Source organism: Opisthocomus hoazin, chromosome 7, assembly GCF_030867145.1.
Source record: "Opisthocomus hoazin isolate bOpiHoa1 chromosome 7, bOpiHoa1.hap1, whole genome shotgun sequence".
Taxonomy (NCBI): domain Eukaryota; kingdom Metazoa; phylum Chordata; class Aves; order Opisthocomiformes; family Opisthocomidae; genus Opisthocomus; species Opisthocomus hoazin.
Genome location: NC_134420.1, coordinates 31,755,224 through 31,781,670, shown reverse-complemented (window position 1 = coordinate 31,781,670; position 26,447 = coordinate 31,755,224). Strand labels below are relative to the sequence as shown.

Sequence of the window (26,447 nt, the reverse complement as noted above, 5' to 3'; positions counted from 1 at the left end):
GGAGTTCTTATCAGCAAGATCAGTGTATCGCTGAGTCGGGGCTTAACAGGTCTTTGGCGTCAAGAGTCTAAATTTTATGTGAATGACTCACCTGGATCCACAGGATTACTCCACTCACTCCCACTCTTACAAGCCTTTTCTTTCATTATTCCAGCTAGTCTGTATCCAAAAACAGTCTCACCTGAAAGCGTGGATACTTTTCGAATCAAACCGTCTTGTTTGCGTGTCAGTAAGTTCTTCTGTCCAGTAAGTTTATCTGCCTGATCAGTCAATCCTTGGATTTCTTCATACGCCTAGAAAAGTGTCAGGGAACTGATTTATAAACCAGTAATACACAAAACAGTAATATTCCTTCCCAGAAATCTTTACAAAATTTATTCAGACATTTTCATCATCTTGAGAAACTAGGACTCAGTGAAAGCATGTGAAGTACCATGTAATGTCAGCTTTCCCTAAATGCTAGCCGAAAAGAAATAAACATTCTCTCATCCTTCCTCCAAAGTTAAAGAGAAAACAACATCTTTTATCCCAAAATTTCAAGGTATGGCTGATAAGCATAATTACGTATCTGCAGCTGATGTTTTGTTTCCTGTCATTTACATCTTTACAAGCACGTTTTTAATGTCAGTATAATGCTTAATGAAATGCTATCTTCTCCTACATTAAAGAGAGTCTTCAATGTATTTCAAAACTGCCTGATGTACACAGCAAACCGCTAAGGAATTAAGACATAATCTTCCACAGTTAAATTAACGAAGAATACAACAACGAGAGGACTAATCTGAAAACACACATCTGTGGCATCAAGATTCAGCTTTCAGGAATACAGATTCTTTCAGATAGTGTTTTATTCTAGAGAGTCCTGTAAAGGTGACGGAAGTTCTCTATTCACAGTACCACTGGGACTCGCTGAAAGAGTTCATACTAGCTTAATTACTCTGTCCAGATTAAATGATTCTCCTCCTCACTTAACCTTCATAATACTTACTTGCTTGAGAATGTAGGATTTGGAGACCTTGGGAAGGTTGTGTAACCTCAGAGTTCTCTTCAACTTTTCAAAGAGATCTCTCATTTCATTACGTCGCCGGCGCTCGTTTGCTGTGTGTGTCTGGCGGTAATGAGCAAAGGCTTCTGCCTGAGTCTTCACCTTTCTTTTCCAGAAATGATGTTTCTGCTGGAGAAGTAACCGTATTGACCAGTTTAAATAAGAAAGGTAATGTAATGGCAAACACAATGTTCAAAGGCATGCCTGATTTACAAGGTTTCTACAGAAACCTGAAGATTTCATGTCATGCTATTCTACTGTTATGTCTTCACAGAAGTTCAGTGTCAGAAGTACAAGCAATAAGCATGAAATGCTGACCAACAAGGAATGACCAACATAATCACATCAACCCTAAAGGAAAAGATCATGAGCAGTCTCTTCTACTCATAAGCTTTTATTTTTTGCAATACAAGGCTACTTAAGTAAAACACAGGATTACAGCAAAATCACGTGTGTTTGAGCCACAATTTGTTCTTTCCTTGTAAAAAAAGTCTAATAATGAAGGAAACCATCACACCAAATACAGGATGCCTGAATTCTTCCCTGGAGTTAAACTAGTTTGATTTCTATTTTGTTTCATTGGTACATACAGGCTGGGGCCAAGAGACACTGTAGGTAAGAATATGAAAGATAGCATTGAAACTTATCACCCCAGACATCTACCAATAAACAGAGTGTGTCAAAGACAGGCTCCGATTTTGAATTTGCTTAAGTTTCCAAAAAGGCTGACAGATAATAAGGACAATTACTCATCTCTACAGATCTGAAGGTTTGTTATTTCATCATTAGTCTTACAGGTTTTGTTCAACGGTGCTATTTATTTCATGACGGACTAATACTTAAATAGTATTTTACATCATTTTAGATCTGCTCCAAACCCCAGTGAATCAGTGGAAAGACTACTCTCCTGCTGGTCTCAAGAGGAACCTGAAGACTGTCTCCAGAAACAGGCAGACTGAGCACAGTAAGGCTGCAACTGCATCTGCTCTTGTGCTGGGCATTCGATTCCTTTCACGGAATGGCCACGTGCCCTAACTTCAAGGGCAGAGAGGAGAATACATGGAGAAGGCGAGGCAGTCAGAGCATCCTGGAACTCATCTCCATCTCAGGCAAAAGCATATGTACCAGTCTGCTCTAATGTGTAAGACATACACCAGGCTCACATCCCACCTCAAAGCCCCATCCCACCCCAGCAGGTAGCTCCTGACATCAAGTACATCGCAGATAGTTATCATGGACAGTTAGTGACTGGTTTCAAAGCCACCCTAAAATACAGTGTAAGCTTCAGAAGGATTGCAGTGAGCTTTGGTTTGAAAGGATTCTACGTTATCTTTAACTTGCCTAAACACATACTATTTAAACTATTGTTTTCAGAAATCCTTTGCCCTGTGCTGTGCATATATAATCCTACATACTGTCTTCTTCAACACATTGAAATATTTCTCAGTTGTTCATTACTTTATGTGGCTGTAAAAATTATTTATGCCAAGAACACAAAACCTAAGCAATTGTATTAATAAAAGGCAGATTTTCCTCCCGTACATAAAGCTGAATCTGAAACCCACTGATGCCAGTAGCAGTCCTCTTTCTTTAATGAGATTTGCACTGAGCCCCTTCCCCCATATACACATTTGGTTTCTTGCATTTAATCATAAATACATAAAAGGTAGGTGAATCGCATTAAGAGTTGCATTTAAGATGAAAGTTTATCTTTAAAATGGAGGTGTGATACCAAAAGGAAAGAGGAGAGCAAACATATACCTTTGTAGGTTTTTCTGATAATTTTTCATCCGAAGAATTACGAGCATGGTATCTGGAAGAAAGGTAAAAAGTTTTTCCCAACACTATTCATCTCATGCACACTATCCTCATTAACTACATTCCAACAGCCTAGAACTCCTCATTTTTATCCTTTGAAATTAACTCTTCCTTGTATAACTACAAGAAAGCAGGATACTGTTGAGCTTTCTCAAACAAGTGAGCTCTTATCTCAAATGCCATCATCCTGGAAAAAATTCAGCTGTTCTGAAAGCTGTAAAATTATCCCGTAGTGCAAAAGACGAACTATTTTGCTACATGTCAAAAAGAATAAATTCAGCCATGACTGTTAGCTGCAGAAAGTATTTTTTTTTAAATTACATTTTGGTTCTTTTTTAAAAACACCCCACAGATTCAATACAGATGGCAGAGCAATCCCTCCCCCACCAAGAACAACCAATCAAAATCCTCACGTTTATTACCATCCTTATATATAATAATAGCTTCTTCATATCTCAGGAGCTTTGAGGAAACAAAGAACAACACACATTTGAAAGAATTATTTTTTTTTTTTACAAAACATGACATCTGTTTTTCCTCTCTTTCTGAAAGATCTTCAAAATTCATACCAACGTCACCATCTAAGGATAAAAGTTGAGCTGTATCTTTGAAGGAAACAAAAATAGGCTCTATCTGGGAGGTATATAATATCACCAAATAGATTTTTCGAAGTTTCTACAAAAAAATCTTCAAACAAAGAACTAAGGATGCGACATACTCCATTCTCTTGTTTGGTGCGACTGAGAAATAGCCATGACCAACATTAAGCACCTTTAAGTAAGCCATGTTTTTACTTTGCATTTTGTCATTATAAATGCAAGGGCAGCAACAATAACAAACAAAAACAGAACAAACAAACAAAAAAAGCCAAGCTATCCAACCATGTCAGACTATATGTAAGTAAGAAAATACTTTCTTTGCTGGGGCAATAGTCCCAAAGACAGAGCTTTCATTTACAGGATCAGGGATTAAGCCAATAACTGCTCCTGCCTAAAAATAACAAGTCCACCAGCAAGAATAAACAAACTGTGCAAAATCACATTTAAAACCAAGATGACCCTGTTCATATTCAGTTTGCAGCAAGGCAGGTGACTCACTCATAATAATTTTACACTACAAGATACACATCCCCACGAACAAATTAATTAGAGGCGAGGGGGAAGGAAAAAAAAGGCTAAGACACCTCGAATCTGTTCTTAGTTCCAACATCCCCATCCCCACGGACACTGGGAAGCACCAGTGCTCAGGAAGGCCTGACACAAGCCTTGCTTTATCTTACCATCACATTAAACCTGTTGTTTAACGGGTTCATTCAACAAAATACAAAACTGTAGTGCTCTCCAAGGATGCTTACTTCTGTTTGGAAGGTCGGATATTAGCAGCTGTGGCCTTCAGACGGGCAATGTTAATCTTCTCTGAAAGCTCCTCCACGGTCTCAATGTCCACCTGCTCGTCATCCTCACTGTATTCACACGCATCCTGGAACAGTTTTTGTTTTGTTTTTTAAAATGAGTATCTACTTAGCAATAGAGCTCAGGCCAAAACAGTTTCACTTCAGTCTCAAGAGAGATTACATTAGAACAATAACAACCATTACAGAATCAACATCTCCAGCTACACCGGCCAATAAACAGTGCTAAGCAGGTGGTTATTTCAACTGCCACCTCGAGTAACTCCTTGCACTAGCAATCCTGCAAAATGAATTTTGGTAAGGGGAAAACCCATCTCTGTCATTTACGCTTTTACTATGGGTGAGATACAAAGCTTTCACGGGGCAGAGCTTTCCTGCCTCCATTTTCAAAGAAGATTAAACTGCCTTTACAACCTATGACTGTAGACTCTTTGCTAACTAACACTTTTCTGACATGAGTTCAGATAGTTATCACCTTGGCAATGGTCTCTCATACCTAAGATAGCAACAATCAGAACATAATACAACCAGGCCTCTCTGGATCATACAGTAAACTGCTTACATGATGAAGCGTATGATTTTGGCCCTTTCCAAAATGCTGCCAAATAACTACTTTAAATATTTATGATATTCTGAAAAGCACTTTTTCTCCATCCTTGCCTGACAAAGAGAACTTGCTACCATTTGTGAAGACAGAGAACAACTACAGTGCTGTAGCAATTAGAACAGTTAAATAGCAGTCTTGTGGCTGTTCGTAGTACCAGGTGATTCCCCTTCCCCCTTAAGCAAAACAAGCCTTATTCAAGCAATTTTTTGTATTACAGTTTTTACTGAAGTTTTTTATATGATAATCTTTGGTCTGCTTACAGAATGCAGAACTTTTTCTCCTCCTTAAGTAAGAAAATGTAATTATACTTCCTTTCTGTACTCTGTTTCACCAATTTCCCTGAACTAACCCAAATCTCGTCCTCCTCCTGTTCTTCTCTTCTATCTTTCCTTCCTTCTCTCTGTCCTTCTTTTCTTTCTTTTTGAGGAGCTGCTATCTCCTCCTTCTCTCAGCTAAATACTTACCTGAAACTGATGCTAATGGTTAATCACAAAACACACTAAGTGCAGAACAGGAGAAAAATAAAAAGCAGTGTGCAACACTGGATCAGTAAGTGGCCTCTAATAAATGCTTTTCGTGGTACTGATTATTTAAAGTTATCTGCAACTCACACTGCTGTTTTAAGAAACTGATTAGAAGGGAGAAAGTGTTGCACTTACTCATCTGACCACAGATTAGGCTATATACAGCACTATAACGAAAACAAACAAAGGCAGTCTAAATTACCACACAAGCATAACTAACAAGTGGTTAAGGGTACACATTTCCCACCATTAGTCATGAAATCTACACCTGTGAAATTTGCAGTTATTAGTTTAAGTAGACTCAATAACCAGGCAGCAAATCTTAGCTGATAACTTCCCTTTTGACAGAGAAGCAGGCTCTCTCATAACCTAATGATTGATATAGTATTTGGCTTCTTCATACTGACCAAACACAACCTTTTCTCAGCCAAAAAAAGAGGAAAAACACAACCTCAAAACCCACAACTCACAGCAGGGCTATCTAAAATTGAAAGAACAACATAACAATTGCCACCTTAGTTACTGACACCATGGAGTGACCACCACTGTCAATCATGTTGCCACATAAAATTATCACTGTTTTTAAACCTTGTGTAATACTTCATCTCCTATGACTGTGTGATCGAGAAGTCATAGAATCTACTGAAAATAGAATCAGTACGAAAATTAAGCAAGTTTGCCCTCCTTTATTAAGGGCTACACGGGGGATGTAACCTTTGCGAAGTATAGATAACAACATGTACTTCATAGCAATGTAGCCTTTCGTAAAGTATACAGTGAGTATATGTACATATATATGGAAAAGGGCATATATATGTAAAAAAGAGTGCATGTGTATACAGTACGTGTATTTTAGTGTCTATATACATACACACATGTATGCAATACTGCCTGTAGAATCTTCCAGTCTTTTAACAGGAACGAAACCATGCCGCATCCTCCCCCCGTAAAACCACTCTCTCCGTGCTTACAGAAATATTAGAAAGATTTCCTATATAAAATCTCACTTGAAGAATATCACCTCTGCAAACAGCCAGCAATTATTCAACAACAACTCCTCACACTTGCTTCACTTCTTACAGACTTTGTCAAGATCTAGTTTTAATGAACAGGAGCAACTTTCTGGATGCGTTTTATCAAGTCATGTTGTTCTTAAGACAACAGATGCATACAAGTTGCCTGTAAGTCAATTCTGTGGCTTACCCATTGAAAAGCACAGGCTGACCCATTTGCACAAGGTCACACAAAGGCAGAAAAATCAAAAACACAACTGAAGATTTCCAAATTCTCTAGATGTCCTTAATTGCTATGCCAGGGTTCAGAATGAACTAGAGGATGTACTACAGGATCCAGCATGCTGAAATTCCAAAAATTCCTCAGCTGAGGAGAAGAACATAAGCTTGAATCTGAAATTAAAGTCTACTAAATAGTAAGAGTGGAGAAAAGGGAAAGCAAAAAAATGCTAGAAGATATCAAAATTACACCATCTCCCCAGACACAGACCTTCTGTTGAGCTGAAACAGGTAATGTAAACACGCAGCATAGCTGCTTCCACAGCCTTTTTTTTAATCCTCCCCAGGGACTGATGAGAGAAGGAAAAGCATCATAAAGCCAGAGGAAAAAAAACACCTGGCTGAACAAAAATTATTCAAAGATACTATTTAAATTACAGAACTACTGAATTGATACATGCCATTATGTTTAAAATATTACATGTGCAAGAGGTACAAGGTCACGTAACTTTAACAGGTCACATTTACGACATAGTTGTATTTCATTATGCATAGAGCACTTCTCATTCTTGCCTGTTCTCCTGGGTAATCCATAAGGCCTCCTTGATGCTGGAAGCCTCCTGATATTTTCTCTAGCTTTTCCATTTTTTACAGTATCATTGCTGTGATTCTACATGCAAGAGATGCATACTGTCTTTCTTCAGTGGGCAGGACTACTCTGTCTAAACTACATTTGGACATCATTACACTGCAGGGAAGGGGGACATGCAGGACAATTCAAAAGATGTGACAATCTGGGGCGGGGGGGGAAGGGAGGGAACAAACAGGAAATTAGCTTACTGTAGAAACACCATAACAGTAAAGCTTTTGAGTGCTGACAAGTTACACTGCGCTAACCAAGAGGTTGACAGTAATTACCCATGTTCTCATGATGGAATTTTCTACACGCTATCATGCTAGAAAAACGGTATTCAAAACCTAAGATGTGGCATCTTTTTCATGAAAGATGGGGAAAAAAATACAAGTAAAAACTCTCCACTCCACAGCAAGAACTTCTCATCTTTAAACTTACAAAACCTGAATGTGGACACATGTAAAACAAAAAACATTACTTTTTTTCATTCTTACATCTAACAACAAAGGGAAAAATGCTTCAGAATGGTAAATCTTTCCTCTCTACCTCTGACTTCCTAACAGGAAAAATATCACAATCGTGACAATCATCAGAAGTAAGCCCACTGAAGTTCTGCCACAAGAACGGTTATTCCTATGTAAGAACTGCCAACCCATCACAGGCTGAACCTTATCCATAGCCTAGCATGCCTTCTTGTTGGGGTGCAAAACTTTTAAAATGCTTGTGGAAGCCCCACCTTTCCAGCATCAGTCTTTCCACAGGTCCCATAATTGCAAAACTTCAAAATGCCTTTGAGCTTGTAAGAGTAAAATATCTTAAGCAACGGAGACACAAGAGGAGCAATCCCGCACTAAAACAGAAATTCCAAAGTTGCTACAGAAGTGTCAGCACTTATGCCTCTCTGTATTTCAATACTGGTTCCTAAGCACTCTCCTCTTACTTTTATCTGTCTGCTCCTTGAAGCCTACACCCCTATTGCTGGTTTCTGAAGAGCAAAGTGCCTGATGGCAGAGGGTCCTCAGTGACAGTGCTGAGAAAAAAGAAGGGTAGATGACAACGGATGTCATTAGACATTGTCCAAGCAAATGCCTCATTTCTGGGTCTGCCTTCTATGCTACAATGTCTGCAGATTTCACACATGGTCTGTACCAAACGCTCAGAACCAGTTCTAACAATCTCTCACATAAATCATCCATCAAGTATGTCAATTGAACTTTTTATTAAACTTACAATGTTAATAATAATTCATAATAGTTCCTCATCATTTAAAGGTTCAGCTCAGAAAACAAACAATTCAAAAACAAGTTTTAACAACATTTCAAATAAAATAACTTGCCAGACACAGAAGCTATGTTTAGACTAGCGAGTTAAACGGAACTATGGGACTCTGTCTGTAGAATTAAAATACTAGAACAACCCCTGGCATGGTTTTGGCTTAAGCCAACAAGCAGTCGTGAACAATTCACAACACAGTCTGGGACCTAGCCCAGGCCAAGCAGTCATTCTCAACAGAATTCTGTGAGCAATCACCACGCCTTGGAGATCAAGAGTTTAATATCACGTCCCAGACCATCACACTTGAATTTGTTCAGACAACAGGTCCTGACAGTGATTAGTTTGTCTCTACAGATGTTGTCAGAAGGTTTTATTCATATCACCAAACCCAAGACCGAGTCTACAAGAGCCTCTTATGTTAAGTACACAAAGTTATCACAAGGTAAGAAGGTCATCTGAAGAACATCGATACGCAAGATTAAGAACAATTAAGTCATTACTGCAATAAAAACTAGTGTGAGGAAATGTACTAAAAAGAAACAGTAATAGCTATTACAGGTAAGTAGCAATCATCCTGACTCTCACTAGAGCTTTCTGAGGTTTTTAAATGGCTGTTTCCTGAGTAACTAAAACCAGTCCATATTCCAAACTAGTAGTGAAAGAGCTGTCATTAGTATTTCCACTACACAGAAGTATTAGTGGACATGCATACACACTTTGCTTCAATGTTTCAACTAGCTTAATCAAACAAAGATCCTGTAGCAGTCCCTTTATACGATCTGACTTCACCAGGTCTGACAAACAATGCCCGTGCAGCCTGTCTTGTAAGCACTATGCTGATAAAAGAGTACATCCCAGCGAAAGATAACAGACTTCTATATTTACACTTAAAACTGAATTCTCCACTAGGCACGGACATGCTAGCTTAACTTGCTGGCAGCATAGACTAACAAACCAAGAACTCATCCAAATTCCAGACAGGTTTTACAGTCCTCCGAGATCTCATTCCTCAGCTTTACTGCTCTAGAACCAAAGCTAGCTTTCTCCTGTTTGTGCAAGCTTATGGTGAAGACATACCTTTCTATGGCTTACCAAACCACATTTGTCAAAACCTGCATAGTAAGTTTCTTCCAAAACAAACATTTCTTAGAGCAACGAGGCTGGTGAAGGGTCTAGAGAACAAGTCTTACAAGGAGCGGCTGAGGGAGCTGGGGCTGTTTAGTCTGGAGAAGGGGAGGCTGAGGGGGGACCTTACTGCTCTCTACAACTACCTGAAAGGAGGTTGTAGTGAGGCGGGTGTTGGTCTCTTCTCCCAGGTAACTCGACAGGACAAGAGGCAATGGCCTCAAGTTGCGTCAGGGGAGGTTTTGATTGGCTATTAGCAAAATTTTACTTACTGGAAGAGTGGTCAGGCATTGGAATAGGCTGCCCAGGGAGGTGGTTGAGTCACCATCCCTGGAATGTTCAAAAAACATGTAGATGTGGCACTTCGACATATGGTTTTGTAGGCATGGTGGTGATGGTTGGACTTGATGATCTTAGAGATCTTTTCCAACCTATGATTCTAATCTCTGATAATTTTTTTTTTTGTTTGTTTCATCATCCTTTTGCAGGACAAAAGAAAATACATCTTTACAACATCAACCCTAATAACAGGCTACTCTGTGACCTAGACACCATATTGCCTGTTGGCTTACCAATAGATTCCTAAGATTACCTTGTCTGGAAAGTTCATTGGGTATCAGGCACAAACTAAACGTGGTTCTCAAAAACTTGATGATAACTCTGCTGAAGTTATTGAAGGATACATGACTCCTCAGACTGTCACCATCCAACTCAAGACAGCAACAGCTCAGTTTTCAGCTTGAAAGAACTTCCAAAAATTGCATCTGCTTTCAGTTTCCTCACCTTCAGTGCAGCTGAGATGCTATCATCTTGCCCAAGAACATTGAGCTGGAGTATGAACTGATTAGTCAGGTTTTTTCAAAGTTGAACAGATTCTCTAAAAGCCAGAGTTGATGACTTAGTGAGTTCCTCTCGATACGGTTAGAAGAAAATAAGTCTAATTTGATCTTCAACTGAGAGGGCTACATCAACACAAAAAGGGCTAAAAGAACTGTATACTTTCAAATTCCTGAAGACACTAACATAATCTCTCCTCTTCTTAACTGGTGTGCCCTTCATTTTCTTCTCCAGTTTAAACTTTCTGCTTTTATCTCCTCCCAAGAAACGGCTAGCTTATTTCTTATGTCCATTTGACCGACTCACAAAACCACAACTTCATAAATTTTAAGTAACAATGCACTGTTTCTTAAGTCACGTAGCGATATATAAAAAAGTACAACAAGGAGTTACAAGTGGGATTATTTTCTTTTAATTTTTGGATTAAATTTGTTGGAAATTCTATGAGCATTAAAATCTAAACATAACTATACTAACCACAAGTTTACACTTATTCTGTGACTTCCAGAGCAGTCTGTTTTCTATTGAATATGGAACGATGGCGTTGACACATACTACTTCAATGTATTACTGAATTGCAAGAGGAATTTAAGGAGAGATTCAAATCTTCCTTCCCAAAGCAAATGTTAACCAACGGCTACAAAAATTAAGTAGAAGGAAACAGCTTAAAATAACAGAAATACTAGATTCGCTACCACATTTTAGGATCGTAGGTCCTATTACCAGGAACCAAGCTGCTTGAGTAAATATTGGGGGAAGACAACATGCAATGTTCTATCACAGCTTGCTCACAGTAATGCCCATTATCTAAAAAAAGGACAATTTCTAAAAGTCCACTAGAACACTACCTATAAAAAAGCATGCAACCAAGAAGAAATAAAAGGCTTTTCCACTTGGAACCCCTATCTAGACTTTCTAAAGAAACTGAAGTCCGGAATACAAGCATCATACTGTGTCTTTCAAATCCATGGGTTGTGACATGTTAGTTGCTCAATTTAAACAAACAAACAAACAAAAACCCCCAAAACCCCACCCTTCATAAACAGTTAAATGCTTACCACTTTTTCAACATCTACTTCCTCTTCACTTGGGAAGTCAGAAGCACCATCCAGCGTCTCATCAGCAGAATCATCAGTTTTTTCATCCTCTTCATCCTCATCATCTTCCTCTTCTTCCTCTTCCATATCATCAGCAGTTCTATCAACAGCAGACACGCAACCCTTTTTGTGATGCCTGGTTTCCTGTGCCCTCTGTTCTGGTGCCGGGAAGTCACTTTTCTCAGATGTATCAGCTTTGTTAGCCACCTCGCTTCTATTTTCTAAAGTGGGTACAATGCTAGATATTTTGCTCCAAGAACTGTTGACATGTGTTACAATATCACGACCCATCTTCATTTCTTCCTGAGAATCAAAAGCATCTTGTTCTTTGTTGTTACTGCCTTCCTGCCTAGCTACATTTGCTTTGTCTTCCTCGGTATTGACTGTATGCTCTTCTCCTGAAGCATAACCCTGCTCTTTTACAGAACTGATTTCAGACATACTTCCTCTTCCTTCTCTTACACTTTCTGCTTCTGTAGAGCCCTTGCACTCCTTCCTTTCCATATCTGGCTGCACTGCATCACCCTGACATTCTTGCTTGTTCCGAGACAGTTCAGCCCCTCTCTGTTCCTTCTTGTTCTCCAGCTGTGTGTCTTGCTCTTTTTGACTGGGTGGCTGCCCAGAACTTGCCTGGTTGTCCTCTTCCACCTGTGTCTGTGCATCTCCTTCCCGCTCTTTTACTGGTTTCTCTTCCTGTTCAGCATGTATTTGTTCCTTCCCATTGTTCCTCAACTGTGCGGTCTCCTGATTCTCCAGACTCTGTGGATATGCACTATCCAGAGGAGCAACTAGAGACTGGTCTGATGACCCGCAATCAGTTTCTGAGTTCACTAAAACAGCCTCCACTACATCAGAATGGACAGAATCCTCCTTCTCCTCAGAGGCCTCTTTTTCTTCCTCATCATTTGGCTTCTCGCTGATGTACGAATGGTCAGATGATATGACATCTGCGGAAACATCATGCTGAGAAGAGAAGCTATCATCACAAGAACTCTCCAGCACCTTTGAGTCCTTCTCCACCATCTCTAATGTAGTGGAATTTCTATCAGGTGCAATTGTGCCAGACGCTGACTCTTCAACATTATTTGACTGGTTAACTGACAACTCATCATCTTCTTGTTTCCTATCTGACACTATGATCTCAGACTCTGTAACTTCAACGTCATCTGAGAGTGAAGCCTTCCCATCGTCCTTCTGCTGAGCAGCATCCAAGTCGTCTTTCTTGCATATTTTCCTGTAATCCTTCTTCATCTGAAGAGATGCAAAATGGTGAAGAATGGAGTTTGGCACAGTCTTCTGTCCTGGGAGCTGAAGTAAAGCAAAACTACCAGATTGCAAAGGTATGAGATTAGCAGTGGTAGCTGGCAGACCACCTGAGCTGCAGCTTATTTTAGAGTCGGAGGCTGTTTGATTCGTCAGGCTGCTAGCAACAGGAGGAGAGATCCTCAGAGTCAGAGTGCCTGCCTGTGACACAAAACTTGTTACCGACGGAAGAAGAGAAGATGCTTGAGTGGCTACGTTAGATGTAGGGGATAACTTGGGTGCTGCAGTTTGTCCAGCTGAATTTGTGGGAGGGGAAGCAGAAGACGCAGAGGAAGAGGGAGACACGGGTGACTCAGTAGACTTAGAAGGTGCAGGCAACCGGATTCCTACAACAGATCCTGTAAGGAAAACAAAACATCAATTAATACTTCCTCAATTTTGTTCTTTTAGTTTTAATATTTGACACTGTACTAGAAGTAGCCAGCATTCTCAAGGATCACAATGCAATCAGGTATTTGACCACAAGTTCTCAAGGAAAGAGCTGGTACTGCGAAAAGATATACAAAATGTTGAATATTTATATGCAGCACCTCAATAAAATACATGAGGTGGCTACTCTAAAACTAACAGCTCTAGTGTAAGTTCTAGCATTAAGCTTTTTAACCAAAAAAGGCACTGCATAAGTCCTCTGCATTTTACTTTCCAATCTACTGGAAAACGGGGATTTTCTAAACAAAAACAACAACAAAACCCCCCCCACTATTTAAAAATCCTCTTCCTCCTCCTCCCCCCAAAAAAGACTTACACAGAGCAAACTATGACAATATTAAACGATTATACCACAATCTTTTTCCAACTTAATGAACTCTACTGCAGTGTTTCTGAACTCCATAAAACAAGGAGAAAAAATACCACCGCTGGCAAGTAGTTTCTCTTGTACAGCAAAAGCCCCAAATCGAAAGGAATTTAATGAACTTCTTGATTGATTCTTTACTACATCTCATGCTCAAACCTCAACTAAGGCACAGGATTATTTTCGCTCCTCCCCACAGTTTTGTCATCTGCTGTACTTGCTCTCGCCTCTCGCTTTTCAACACCACTCTGCCTCCCTCTCCTCAAGATGCTTCTTTATAAAAGGAGAATAGAAGAATACTGGAAAGTAAACATGCATTTAAAGTGTATTTTGTTTATAAACATGTTTTATTTACAAAGAAGTACAACAGTACACTCCACAAGCATCCTACCTGCTTTCTGTCAGATACCTGCAATTTCTAACTCTTCCAACCCTGTCTTCAACTATGTGCTACAGAGACAGCTGAAAATCAAACTTATTTTTGTTCTCGCATTCTAAGGTGGAAAAAACCCAGCAATTTTATCCTGTAATGTAACATTTGATCTGAGTATCTGCTGTAAAAGCACCAACAAACTTGCAAACCAAACAAAAACAGAGCAGCACATTCAAAGACACAGGTAATGACTTATTCTTTTTAAGACAATCTCCAACAAGAATTGTTTCTGAATTGCCAGATCAACAGAATTTAAGTTCTGACAGTATAATAACAGGACACAGCTCCATTGCCACACACAGAGACCCCTTTACGTGCTGCACGGAACTCTCAAATTTTGGTAACTTAGCTATTAACTGCACTTTCTGTATTTTAGACACATGGTATTTAAGCTGCATCATATCTGAATAATTACATTATGTTCTTCAACTATACATGCAGAACCAAGTTCTGTTCGATTACTTCCAGCAGGTGAAAGTTGCATCACAGAGATACTTTTTACATTGTTAACTTCTGGGTAACACATTGCTCAGTCAAGCAAGAAACATCAGAATTTGTACCTGGATTGCGGAACATGGTGGGCTGTACACTGGGCTGGGCACCTGCAGCTCGAAACTGCTGCAGAGGGACAAGCTGAATTATCTGCCCATTAGGATGCCTGAACAGGTTCATACCACCAGGGCTCCTGAGAGGCTGAAGGACCATCCTCTGCCTCTGAGAAAGCTGTGTGTTGTTTAGCGGTTGCAAAGCAGGAGATGTCTGATGCACTGGAATCAGCAACAATCGAGGTCCTATGCGTTTCTCTGTTCCAGGAGACATCTTTTGGGGAGTCTTACTTGCAGCTTGTGGAACAGCATCTTCTGAAACAGTTTAAAAGTTACATAAACACCAGCTTAAGAGAACAGTCTACAAATCAGGCATTATCCTTAGTGCAAACAAGCACAAATATTTTGGAAACCACTGGCTCTCTTTAAATTTGTTTGAAAGCATTTTTTTATCTTTTTATTCACAGAACACACGTAGAAGCAACCAGGCCAGAGCAGTATTTTTCATGCAGTTCCATCAACATTTCTCAGCTGTGACTCAGAAGACTTCTATGTCAACGACAAGAGAGTAACCCCATACCTAGTTCTTGGACTCTATGCCAAATGTGAAACGGTAGCAGTCGTAGCAATAACTCTGCTATACATTTCTATGGGCCAAGAAATGATGTGATACTTCCCACTCATTTCATGGCAGTCACTGACCAGATAGCTACATTTTTTTCCTCCTCCACCGACTCATACTGGAATGAAACAAGCAACTTAACAGATTACATTTCTTATCCTATTTTGGAAAAAAGACTGAGGCAAGTGCATCTATATTTAAATTGGGTTCTACCGTTGCAGATTCTATTCTAGCTACGGAGGAGGCAGAATAAAAAAAGCAAGCATTTGCAATAATAGCCCAAAGCACCTAAGCCTTACCTCTTTTTGGATTCAGTGAAGGACTTGAATTAACTCCGGAGAGTATGATCGGAACAGAGCTAGCAGAGGAAGTTGGTGTGGTCACCACAGACGTAGCTGTTGCAGTTGTTGTTAGTACAACTGTAGAAGTGGATGTCGTGACAACAGGACAAGTAACAGTTGGTGGTGTTATCACAGTTTTAGGAAATGACGTAGTCACTACTGGTGCAACAATCCCCGTTGATTTTGTTATGTTCACAGTGGCAGCAGGAGTGGTGGATGAGGGAGCAGTACAGGTGTTGATTCCCTGTGTTGCAGGAGCAGCTGTGACTGTAATTGCAGCAGGAGAGCAGGAAGGTTCATTAGCTCTTGTTTGGCTAGGAGTGGTCACAGTAGATGCTGCCACACTGGTACTTTCCACAGTAACTGGAGAAGTGGTGGTGGCTGTAATGACCCCAGGAGAGACTGTGCATTGAGCTGGAGATGGCCTCGAGGGAACCACGGGAGTGACAACCATTATCGACGTAGGCTTGAGATTGAACTTCTGTGGTCCTAACAGTGGCTGGCGTGTGCTCGATCCAGGAATCTTCTGCTGCAGAGCTCCAGCTTTGTTCATCACAAACTGTGTGAACACACCACCAGGCGAGGGTCGGGCAGCTGCAAATAAAAACTCGCAGGTCAAAATTGTAATGTATTTCCTCTTTGACTTTCACAAGGTGCTATAACTGTAATTTCAGCCAGAATTTGAGCTTCCATTTTCTTTGTACCTTGTAATTAAATTGAAACCTTTACAGCAGTCCTTACATATTAGAAATATGTCTGCTTTATTCCACTTCTATAGCTTTTTGTTGCATTTCTTCCTGGCCACACAAAAGAATCAGGTCTTCAGGGGTTATTCATTATCGTGAAACTATGAACAGATAATTCTAATTACATTACAGGAAAACAAACACCTAAGTGAAATAATGGGCTCAAACTATTTTATGAATCTCAAATTCTTCCTGTAAGAGCTTGTGTGATCTTCCTCTTTCGCTGCTTTTCAGTTTTCATCCCCCTCCTACTGTATCCACTTCTTACACCGCCACAGGGGAAGGGGCTGGGAGGGAGACGGAGTTTGCCAAGTCCCCTTCTCATTGCAGTGACATTCGTGTAACTGAGGACTGGATGTGACAAATTTAACCAATGGAAAGTGATCACTAGTGTGAAGATCCTTTCCCTCACCCTTTGCTCTGCAAGGGATCAGAATACTGCATCTACATCACTGCAGATGTCTACAGATGAGTACAACAGCATAGAGATTATGGAGCAAGTCCAACTTAAATACTGTTATTTATGCATATAGTGTTTTTAACCCAGAATATGCCAGAACACTTAAATCATATATGCAAAAATCAGTTCGCCCATCAACGAAACGCAGCCAGCTCTTTAATATTGCATAAACACACAAAACAAGAAATTTTATTACAGGACAAGAAAAACAACACACCCACTTACATGGCAATGAAAATTCAGGCAGAAAGAAACAACACAATCAATCAGAAACTAAAGTTTTGCCAGGACACAGGTAACATCCTTTTTCTCTTGCAAAGCTTCTTCAGATCTTTAACCAACATGTGGGAATATGTGGATGGGCACTAGATTTTTTTTTTTTTCTTTTCTTTTTTTTTTTAAACTCCTGCAAATTGTAACAGTTAAAGGCAACTTCCTGTCTTGACATGCTGGGGTAACCATTTCAGTACCAACTCAGACACAGGTGCCTCATGCTTCTTCCAATACTCTTTCTTTCACTCAAAAGTGCTGACTAAGTCCAACCCCGTTTAGCTTGTGAAATCCAATGAGATTACAGGCCGGTGTGGTTATTGGCTGCACACCTGTTGTTTTACTAATCCATATTTGGACCATCTTGTCGTTCACTGCTGCTTCATGCATCTTTGGTGGTCACAAGAATTCCAATTGTAAGCGCAACATCATCAGAAAAACTGACAGTGAAGAATCACAGATTAGAGTGATCCTTCACTAATTTTAAGTTAAACTGATGTTTGATGAAAAGCAATTAAAAATCACTGTAAGGACACTCTCAAAAAAAAAAAATCCAAGCTTAACATTCAGTGTGTCTCCATCCACTCTTCCTTGTCTCTTGAAAATATGCTCTAGTAGCACTAATAGAATAACTAAGTCAACATCTGTCATCTTATTCCGAAGCCAAAATACAACTTTCTGCTTTATAGAGGTTACTTATTGCAGAGGCAGTTTAGGTAGGCAACGCAGCCAAAGGCAGCATGCACTGTTGCACAGACATCAACAGCAATGCTGTACACTCACTTTTTACTTCAGCTTCACGCAATTTAAAACACAGTAATAAGTTCCAACCTACCTATCTGTCTCTGTGCTGGGACATGGGTTTTCAGAGTCGTCACAGTGGGGGTTGAAGTAGTGCTGGTGGAAGATGTAGTTTTGGGAGCTGATGTTGTGGGCACCTGGACTGATGGTGTCCCAGAAGAAGTTGCTTTGGCATTGGATGCTACCTTGGAGATCACAGTACTGAGGGTTGAGATATCAAGTACTGTGGGTCGCAGCCTGCCTGTGATATAAGCTGCTAGCCGATTGGCGGGATGTAATGCCCCCATCTGTCCCAAAAGCAGTTTGGCCTGAGGATACCTTTTATCATTAACCTGAAAAAAGTGGAAAAGGGAAATTTTGTGAAAAGAATGCTAATTCACCACCTCTGGAGAGGTGTTTCATTCCATGGGACTTCCAAGTGTCCTTTTCAAAAAAAAAAAACATTGCAATTCAGAATGGGAATTCCTCGTTTCCTTACTGCCTAGGAGAACTTTAAACAACTTTGTTATATCTTTATAATACAGATTTTAGATGCTACTCAGACTCTTACACAGAACAACAGAGTCCAAATGAACATGTGAAATCACTGAAATTAGATAGAGTGAAGCTAGCACTTATTTTTCCTGCCCCGTACTTCTGCTACAGTTCTGAATAAAAATGGGTTCCCAAATTTGAGGACAGTTTTGGATAAAATTCTCCAATCTAATTAACAACCAGAATCAGAGAAGAAAACATGTCATATACACTGGGACAAAACTCTGAAAAGCTTGTAAAAGCTTTATCAGCTTTTTTCTCACCCGTACTGTCATTTGATAATGTAATTAAGGTATGATGAGTTAACTAACTTCAAATTCAGAGCTGTACAGGAGAGAAGAAACAGAACATCTTAATGAACGTCAGGCTTTAGGCCTACTGGTCAATGGGAAGTTTTGGTAGGGGTGCATTTTACTTTCAGGTTGTTTGATGATACCTTCTAAACGCCCAATATATTTAACACACTACTAAGTAAGGTCTTGACTCTTTTTACTGAACTTCTTCTATGAAAAATAAGAAATCTCCCCCTACATTTTTTCTCTTCACCAGCTTCTCTTTGTGAGGGTGCCATATCTGTGAAGTGTCATGAAAATAAATTTTACTCTTCCTAATTCATATGCCTCCTCTGAAAGTGGTGTTACTATAACCACAAATACCTTTGACTGAAAAAGATCTTCATCCTAGCCCTACAGTTCCTACCACCAATTCATAACACCAAATTGGCAGCATGAATCTGCAGGGAAAGGACTCACTTTGAATTTAGGATTATGAAGTCCCTTGATATATCTGCAAAGAGGACACAGGCTATTAGCAAAGACTAACAGTAAGCTGTAGCCAAAAGCAATTTAATGTTTACAGTTTCATTTTAAAGTTTTGTCCCAGTGTACAATTCCTAAGGAAATGTTCTTTTTGTGGCCTCTAACAGACATTTATTTAGAAGTATTGTCTATCAAATGCATCTGCAGGGAGTTCCAAAGCACCAACAAGATCCTGAGAGACATTCTGCACTTGGGCCACCAAGACCTAAATTGCCAAAAGGACAAGCTAAACCATCAGATTTTAGACTTCCAACCAGATTTCCTGTTACTGAGTCAATCATGAAAGTGACAAGCTTATGAAAAGGCAGGAATGTCCACCAGACACTAAAAATTCTTGTCTGGACAGGTGAACAAGTAGGTAGACAAATTAAAGAGTGTTCTCCCCTTCAAGGAGTTCTGGGATACCGGATGAAACTGAATCTAATCTCCACAGTAAAGGCAGAGGGACCCACCTGAATCAAGCCAGAGGGGCTCATATTAGCTTTGCGTTTGTAGACGACCAGCTTTCCCGCAGGAGAAACCCCTGCATAAAAAGGCAAACCTTTGCCCCCATGCAACTTCTCCTGCAGTTTGTCCAATGTGTCTGCCCGCAAGAACTTTAGGTCGTCTGGATTTTTGCATGACGGCACTCCGCTATCAAGAGTCTCCAAGACAGGTATCTCAGGCTTCTCGTCCTTGTCCTGGTAGGACGGCACTGAAATTTTCACTCTGGAGGAGTAGACAGGAGGGTGCTTCTCAGCCTGGGCCTTGTGTTCCGAAGCCAATTCAATAATGAAGCTACCCACTTTGAGGCACTGTGGTGCGTTACTGTTGATATGCTGTGGTAAGATGGTCAAGATCTTATTGTGATCTTCCTCCCAGTGGCAGTCAGAGATCATCTCAATAAGTTTGGTTGGTCCACCTGGAGTGGTGTGATGAACATAGGAGGTGGAGGAAGAGTCCCCCTCACTACGGGAAGACCACCAGCTTTTCTCTGAGAAAGAATTGAAATAGGTTTCTGCAATACTATGGCATTTTAATCACCTGGATATTCAAACAGTTTTATTCTGCCCACACCTCCACCCTTGTCTCAGCTGCACGGCAACAACAATTAAGAACTGCTCAAAGCATCACTTCCCCTTGCAGAGCTTCACAAGCAAGCAAAAACTCACTACAAAACTAATGTTAACTATTTCTCACTGTTCATTCCCTGCAGCCATACCATCTCAGGTTGTATCCCGTTGCATCACAAGCTAAACATAGCTGGGTTGTTTCAGTATCATGGATGAAAGATCTCCAAGCAACACCAACATGCAGTAGAAAGCATCGCTGGTTATTCAAGAGATGGCACTTTTCTCTTGGAGTCAGAAAAGGACCAGTGTCCTACAATGGCACGAGGGGCAAACGTGCCGCTAGCAGAACTGTCTTTTGCAGAAGATGTATAACAGAAGCATGAACTTTCGTCGTCATTAGAGATCCAATGTCACTTTTTGCAAAACTGTAAGGATGTTGAGCCCTGTGTCCTGGCCATTTTAATTTCACCTACCAATTCACCAGCATTTTCAACTGGTTGCATCATTTTTCCATTCCCATCCTTAAATGTAGTGTGCTGTTGTACACATTCAACAGTGAAAAAATTCAGCTTAAAGGCAGCTATATTTCATTAGTGGATGACACAATGCCTCTAGTACATGCCTCGTTTTAAAGTTTGTAACGTGAACATGATTTGGGCCACTTCAGACTGAAGAACACAGATGTCTAGCCTACTTCTTTATGAACTAGAAACTCAGACCCAGTATACATAATATAGCAAAATTTCAATTCAACCCTTCAACTTGAACTAAAAGAATTCAACATCAAACAACTCTAAATGAAGTACAGGCGATTCCTTTGTCCCACATGGTTCTAAGTGGAGAATGTGAGGATCCCATCCTCAGAGTATCACTTGGATATTTATTAATCCTTCAGTAACTACAAAGTAATAGTAAGCAAAAAAAAGGGGGGGCACACCAACCCCAGACAAACCATGAACAGTGATCTCCATTCCTTCCCAAGTACCTAATTATCACTCTTGAAGACACACCTACTGTGCAGTATTATCTTTTATAGCTAAACAAGCTACTGTAACATTGGTCATTTTAACCTCAGAGCAACAGCAAGTACTGGATATTTAGCCTGCTGTATCTCCCATGTGACACACACACACACAACTGCTTAAGAAAACAGGAAACTGTAAACACATCATAAGATTTTTATTGACAACCGTGATAACTCCCTCAGCAAGTGGACTTATGTTTCATCAATAGCTGCAACTTTTTTTAAAAAATAAAGCCAACAGAAAAAGCCCACAAAAATGTGGAACTACCAAGAGGTCAAATTATATTCCAGACTCAGCTCTTACCTCCTGATTTATCAGTGTCTTGGTCTATCTCACAGGCTGCTTTCTCAGGAGACAGAAGCTCTGGTTCGTGCTCCTGCAGGAGGAAAGAAATGCAAGAAAAATATTCATCCTGTGTATCTCTCTTCCACACTAAGAATCACACCACAAAATAAACTAGTTCATCATACTGTCACCCCAAATCATAAAACACATGCTAACTTTGACAATGTTACAATTTTCATCCTAGAACAGCTCTCTTAACAATGAATATTTAAGCCTTACACGACAACGCACTTGGCAGCCAGGAATTTTCCACAGACAAGACAATTTCTATCACAGTAACAAGACAAGACTACCAGCACTGCTAGGTGATTTAAGCTCCATGCTCCACAGCTCTATCACCATCAAATGTAAATCAAGCCCTCATGTCACGTAGGTGTTTCTGGGGAAGAAAATTATTTCAACATTTTCAATACTTCTGCCTATTCTATGACACGTGCCAGTTACAGTGTGACTTCTCACCTTTATACTAGAACTCGGTGAATCACTTTTGTCTTTTTGTGACTTCTCCTCTCTCCTGTGTTCATATGCTCGGACCCTCGCACAAGTCATCATACTTTCAAAGTACAAGTAGACAGGATCCTTGTCCTCCTCTCGAATCTACTCAAAAAAAAAAACGGAAGAGAGGAAAACATCTTCATTCTAGATGATGCACATTACATTCATTAAATAGTTTTACCTTCTAACAACACTTCAGCATTAATGTTTCAATAGTCAAAAGACAGGTCTAGCATTTCAAGCTGCATCTGCCCTCTTAGTATCACATACCCCAGTGCACATCTTGCTTCCAAGTTAGATACTCAGTATGGGGGGAACAGAACACCATCACCCCCCAAAAAAGCCCCAAACCCGTTCAGATACTCTAAGTGGGGAAACAAGTCCTAAGTGTCATATATCGTTTAACATTATCTGGTACACATTAAATAGCAACTCTGGTATGTTCGTTCTTCAGACGTAACTAGACTCAACTCTACTGCTGTTCTTCCTCTACTGCTGCTGTTGCTTTAGATACCAAGGTGAGAGGCAAATGCAGATTCTTCCAACAAACCTCAAACAAGAATGAAAAGAGACGCCACAACTCCACTGAACACTGTGCCTGTATCCCAGTTCCACCCCCCCAAGTAACTCATTAATCAGGGTGGCTACATTATGCAGTTAATAACTTCTACAAACATTACAGAACCCGCAATCGTTTTGCCAGAAATAGCATATATTATTGCATTTTTTAAATAAGGCTATTAGTGAATCATAATCACCTTTCACCATCTGCATATTGCTACAGTAAATTTTCAACGGAATATGGACACAATTAAAGATTTATACACAGTCAATTCATCCCAACTTATCAACATGCCTATGGGCTGTCAATCTTCGGCTTTCATCTCGAATTTCATCTAAAAAGTCCCAACACAGAAGCTTTTGGCAGTGTTTGTTTTAATTTTTCAACACAAAGAAAAACAAACGCATCTCTTTCTTACCACTGGATTGGGTTTAGGCGTATACACTCTGCCTGTTTTCATTCCACTGGAAGATCTATGCTTGCTAGAATGATGCAAGACTTCAGGGTTGGGCAGTGCCGCAGATTTAGCTGGTTCAGCAACAGATGGTGTTGGGATGTAGATTGGCTCTGGATCTATTTCACCTTCTACTTTCACCCACAGCGGACAATTCCTAACAGGCTGTTCTGGCTCCGAGTCACATATAGCTGAAAAAAAGAGGAAAAAAATCCCAACTCACTTATAAGTGAAACACGATCAAACACAGTAATAACAGAAATTTTTATTTGAGCGTGAAGTCTAGCCATGCAGCAATCATGAGTTCATACTGCCAGAAAGTACTACTGGTTACTTTTCTTGTCTCAAATTCTAGCCAAAAGTGACTGGGATTTGTCCACAAGAAAGAGGAAAAGAAAATTAAAATTATTCTATGCTAATCAGCTTCTCATTTGTACTGTGATAGCAGATACAGAAAAACACTGATGAATTAGTGATCTTCATTGATATTGTATACTTAAAATTATAAACACCCTCAAAAAAACCAGACTTTACACCACAGCTCTATGGAAGAAATAATTTATTCCAGTGGAACACCAAGTAACACTGTGTTTGTTTTTAACTATTGCTAAAAGTACTACTAGTAAGAAAGTGTAAATTCATGGTCAATTTCTACCGAATCGATCTTCTGAGCATACCTTAGGCCAGATCTGAAACTACTGTAAATTACTGTATTTCCGCTGAATTCAATGAACTATGCAGTTATATACAGCAACTGAAAATACAGCTCTAGATACTCACTTGACAAGAGGGAAAGAAAGCAGTACTATGACTGTGAAGATTACCTACAGCAACAGCAGTAATTATCTCATATCCTTAGTTTTTACAGATATTTGGAGAGATGAGCACGAGTTTAAACTATCAAAAAGAAACTCCAGCTATCTGATCACAATAAACAACTAATCAGTGCCCAAAATGCTGATCAGGTAAGAGTTAAAAAAATTGAAAAGTTTTTTTTTTCCTTGCTGGCCAGCTATACAAAAGCAGATGTTGCAGACCTCTTGAAATTCACTTCCAGTTTCTGGGTTTAGAAGCAGCATCACTACTACCTCCTAACAAAAATGCCCACCACGATAGGTGGTTTCTGCAAAGCTGAAAGTAATCACTTTTGCCCAGCAATACTCACTGTATTCCACCCTTTTCCTCTTCTTCTTATCTTTCTGCTTCAGCTCATCTTCCTCCCCATCACCCTCTTCTTCCAAATCTTCATCCTCTTGCTGATCATCTTGTGTTCCACAGAACACAAGATTTCCACGTACAGCCTTTTTCATTACTTTCTTATGTTTTGATCCTCCCTTCACCAGCAACACTCTTCTCTTCAAGCAAGTACAACCAAACATACAGTCTGGCCTGCGGCAGTGGGTAGGCTGACGTTTTTCCAGTGCTAGACTGGCACATATGCAACCCAGTCGGCAGAAATCATTATTGCAAGGAGGTGCTCGTCGTCTTACTATTTTGTGGATAGGTTTGTTTTTTAGAGAAGCCTACAAAAAAGTTTTAAGTAAGTATACACTTCACATTTTAGTAAGACGAAATTTCAGTAATATTCCATCAAGCATATGCAAAATTTCTATTCTAAGTTCATTTAGAATAACCCCTCCCAACTACATGTCTTACATATGAAAATTTGTCATCCATACTGAAAAAAAAACAGAACAGAGGAGAGTTTGCATGTGAAATCTTCTGAGAGGAATCTGAGATAGCTAAAGCATCTTAGAGAGGTTATCGTGATAACCAAGTTACATGACCAGGACTTTTTTGCAGTTACTTCAACTGAGAAAGAGAGTGACAAATAGTAAGGAAATGCAGTTACTGAACAGTAGTTGTATTAACCAGAATTTTTAATGGTGAAAATTTGAGTTAACTCAAATTATTAGTGATTCATATCAACACGCTATTATCACAATGAGTTTTTTCACATACTGCTAAGTCAGCCCTTCTCAACTTTCACTGCAAAGAGTACACCACAAAGGAACATCATGCTTTGTCATGCTCCTTAGCGGCCTCAGTCTTATTTTCTGCATCTGTATGCAACATCAGTAAGCGCACAGCTTTGGAAAAGCAACAGTACAGAAAGGCAGGGAACTATTACAGATCTACCTGGGCTGTAAGCAGGGTTGATAGAGAGATGTCTGCTCGTTCTTCCGTTATATAGGTCCGCGGTTTGCCATCCCAGAGAGCACAGTCTTCCAAGTCCATTAACTTCACCTGAGATTTAGACAAACCTGGTGGACGAGCTGCTTGTTGCTGTTGTGATGCTTGGCGCAAATTAATCTGTTTCGGAAGTATGTTTTCATCCAAAGCTGGGACCACGAAATTATCTGCTTGGTTAGTTAAACTGCTACTTGAGACAGACTTAGCAGCCTTTTCCCCGGATGTGGAGGAGTTCTGTTTCTGCTTTGCAGAAAGAGGTGCAGGCAGTATAGGCTTGTAAGACGATTTTACTCTACTGTTTGTAGATGTCCGTCTGTTTTGAGTCTTTGTCTTCCTAGAGGTAGATGACAGAGGAGCAGGCTTGGACGTGTAAGATGTTGAAGGAATTATGGTGGACTGCTTCTTTAAAACACTGTCGAGAGTTCGCACATAGCTAGTGCTCTTAGTGGGAAGCTGATACACTACAGGAGAAGTGGGAGCACTAGAAGAGAATCCCATACTCGTTTCCATCAACTTCCCTTCATTTTCCAGGTACTCATCCAGCTTGTCACTACAGAATGCTGACCGATTCTTCAAGGAACCTTCTGAACTGCCACCTAAACAAATACAGAGCACTTTAACTAGCTCCATGGAAAACAAGCTGACAAATCTTGTAATAATTAAACACTACAGAAGAGGTAAATACCTCTCTCAAAATATATACGCAAGTCTTTTAGAAGAGTATAACACAGGCATGCCAAATACAAACCACTCTGAAGCATAACAAACTGTCTGAACAACTGGTTTTGTAGAGATTTTACATGTGTATTCGTTCACAGAAACAGTAAGCCTCCAACAAGCAGTGCTCCTATGCATCTTACTTTGTTTGTCCTGAACATCTAGCCTACCTGGTACACCACAATACATCTGGAATAGCCCAACACAACACTGTATAAAAGTGCAGTAAGTACAATATAAATACTTAACCTAAAGTAAAAATTGGCAAATTGCCAAATATCCCTTTCTCCCTGGGACAGGGCAAAGTAATCAA

The 26,447-nt window shown here is 39.9% G+C and overlaps 1 protein-coding gene across 7 annotated transcripts in view; it reads right to left on the bottom strand.

Moving 5' to 3' along the window:
• The window catches only part of MGA (MAX dimerization protein MGA), a 63,991-nt gene that overhangs the window by 9,412 nt on the left and 28,132 nt on the right, over positions 1–26,447 (bottom strand). For 3 of the 7 annotated variants that reach the window (XM_075427590.1, XM_075427591.1, XM_075427592.1), the window contains exons 8-21: positions 25,364–26,013; positions 24,390–24,747; positions 23,189–23,415; positions 22,173–22,310; positions 21,672–21,744; positions 19,744–20,264; positions 17,974–18,271; positions 15,621–16,256; positions 14,715–15,014; positions 11,567–13,266; positions 4,218–4,342; positions 2,807–2,858; positions 989–1,174; positions 182–293 (exon numbers count right to left, since the gene is read on the bottom strand). In XM_075427590.1, the coding sequence (XP_075283705.1) occupies positions 182–293; positions 989–1,174; positions 2,807–2,858; positions 4,218–4,342; positions 11,567–13,266; positions 14,715–15,014; positions 15,621–16,256; positions 17,974–18,271; positions 19,744–20,264; positions 21,672–21,744; positions 22,173–22,310; positions 23,189–23,415; positions 24,390–24,747; positions 25,364–26,013 (5,376 nt within the window). Of the gene's footprint in view, positions 1–181; positions 294–988; positions 1,175–2,806; positions 2,859–4,217; positions 4,343–11,566; positions 13,267–14,714; positions 15,015–15,620; positions 16,257–17,973; positions 18,272–19,743; positions 20,265–21,671; positions 21,745–22,172; positions 22,311–23,188; positions 23,416–24,389; positions 24,748–25,363; positions 26,014–26,447 lie in introns of those variants that run through there. The other 4 variants (XM_075427593.1, XM_075427594.1, XM_075427595.1 and 1 more) reach the window with 4 other exon arrangements.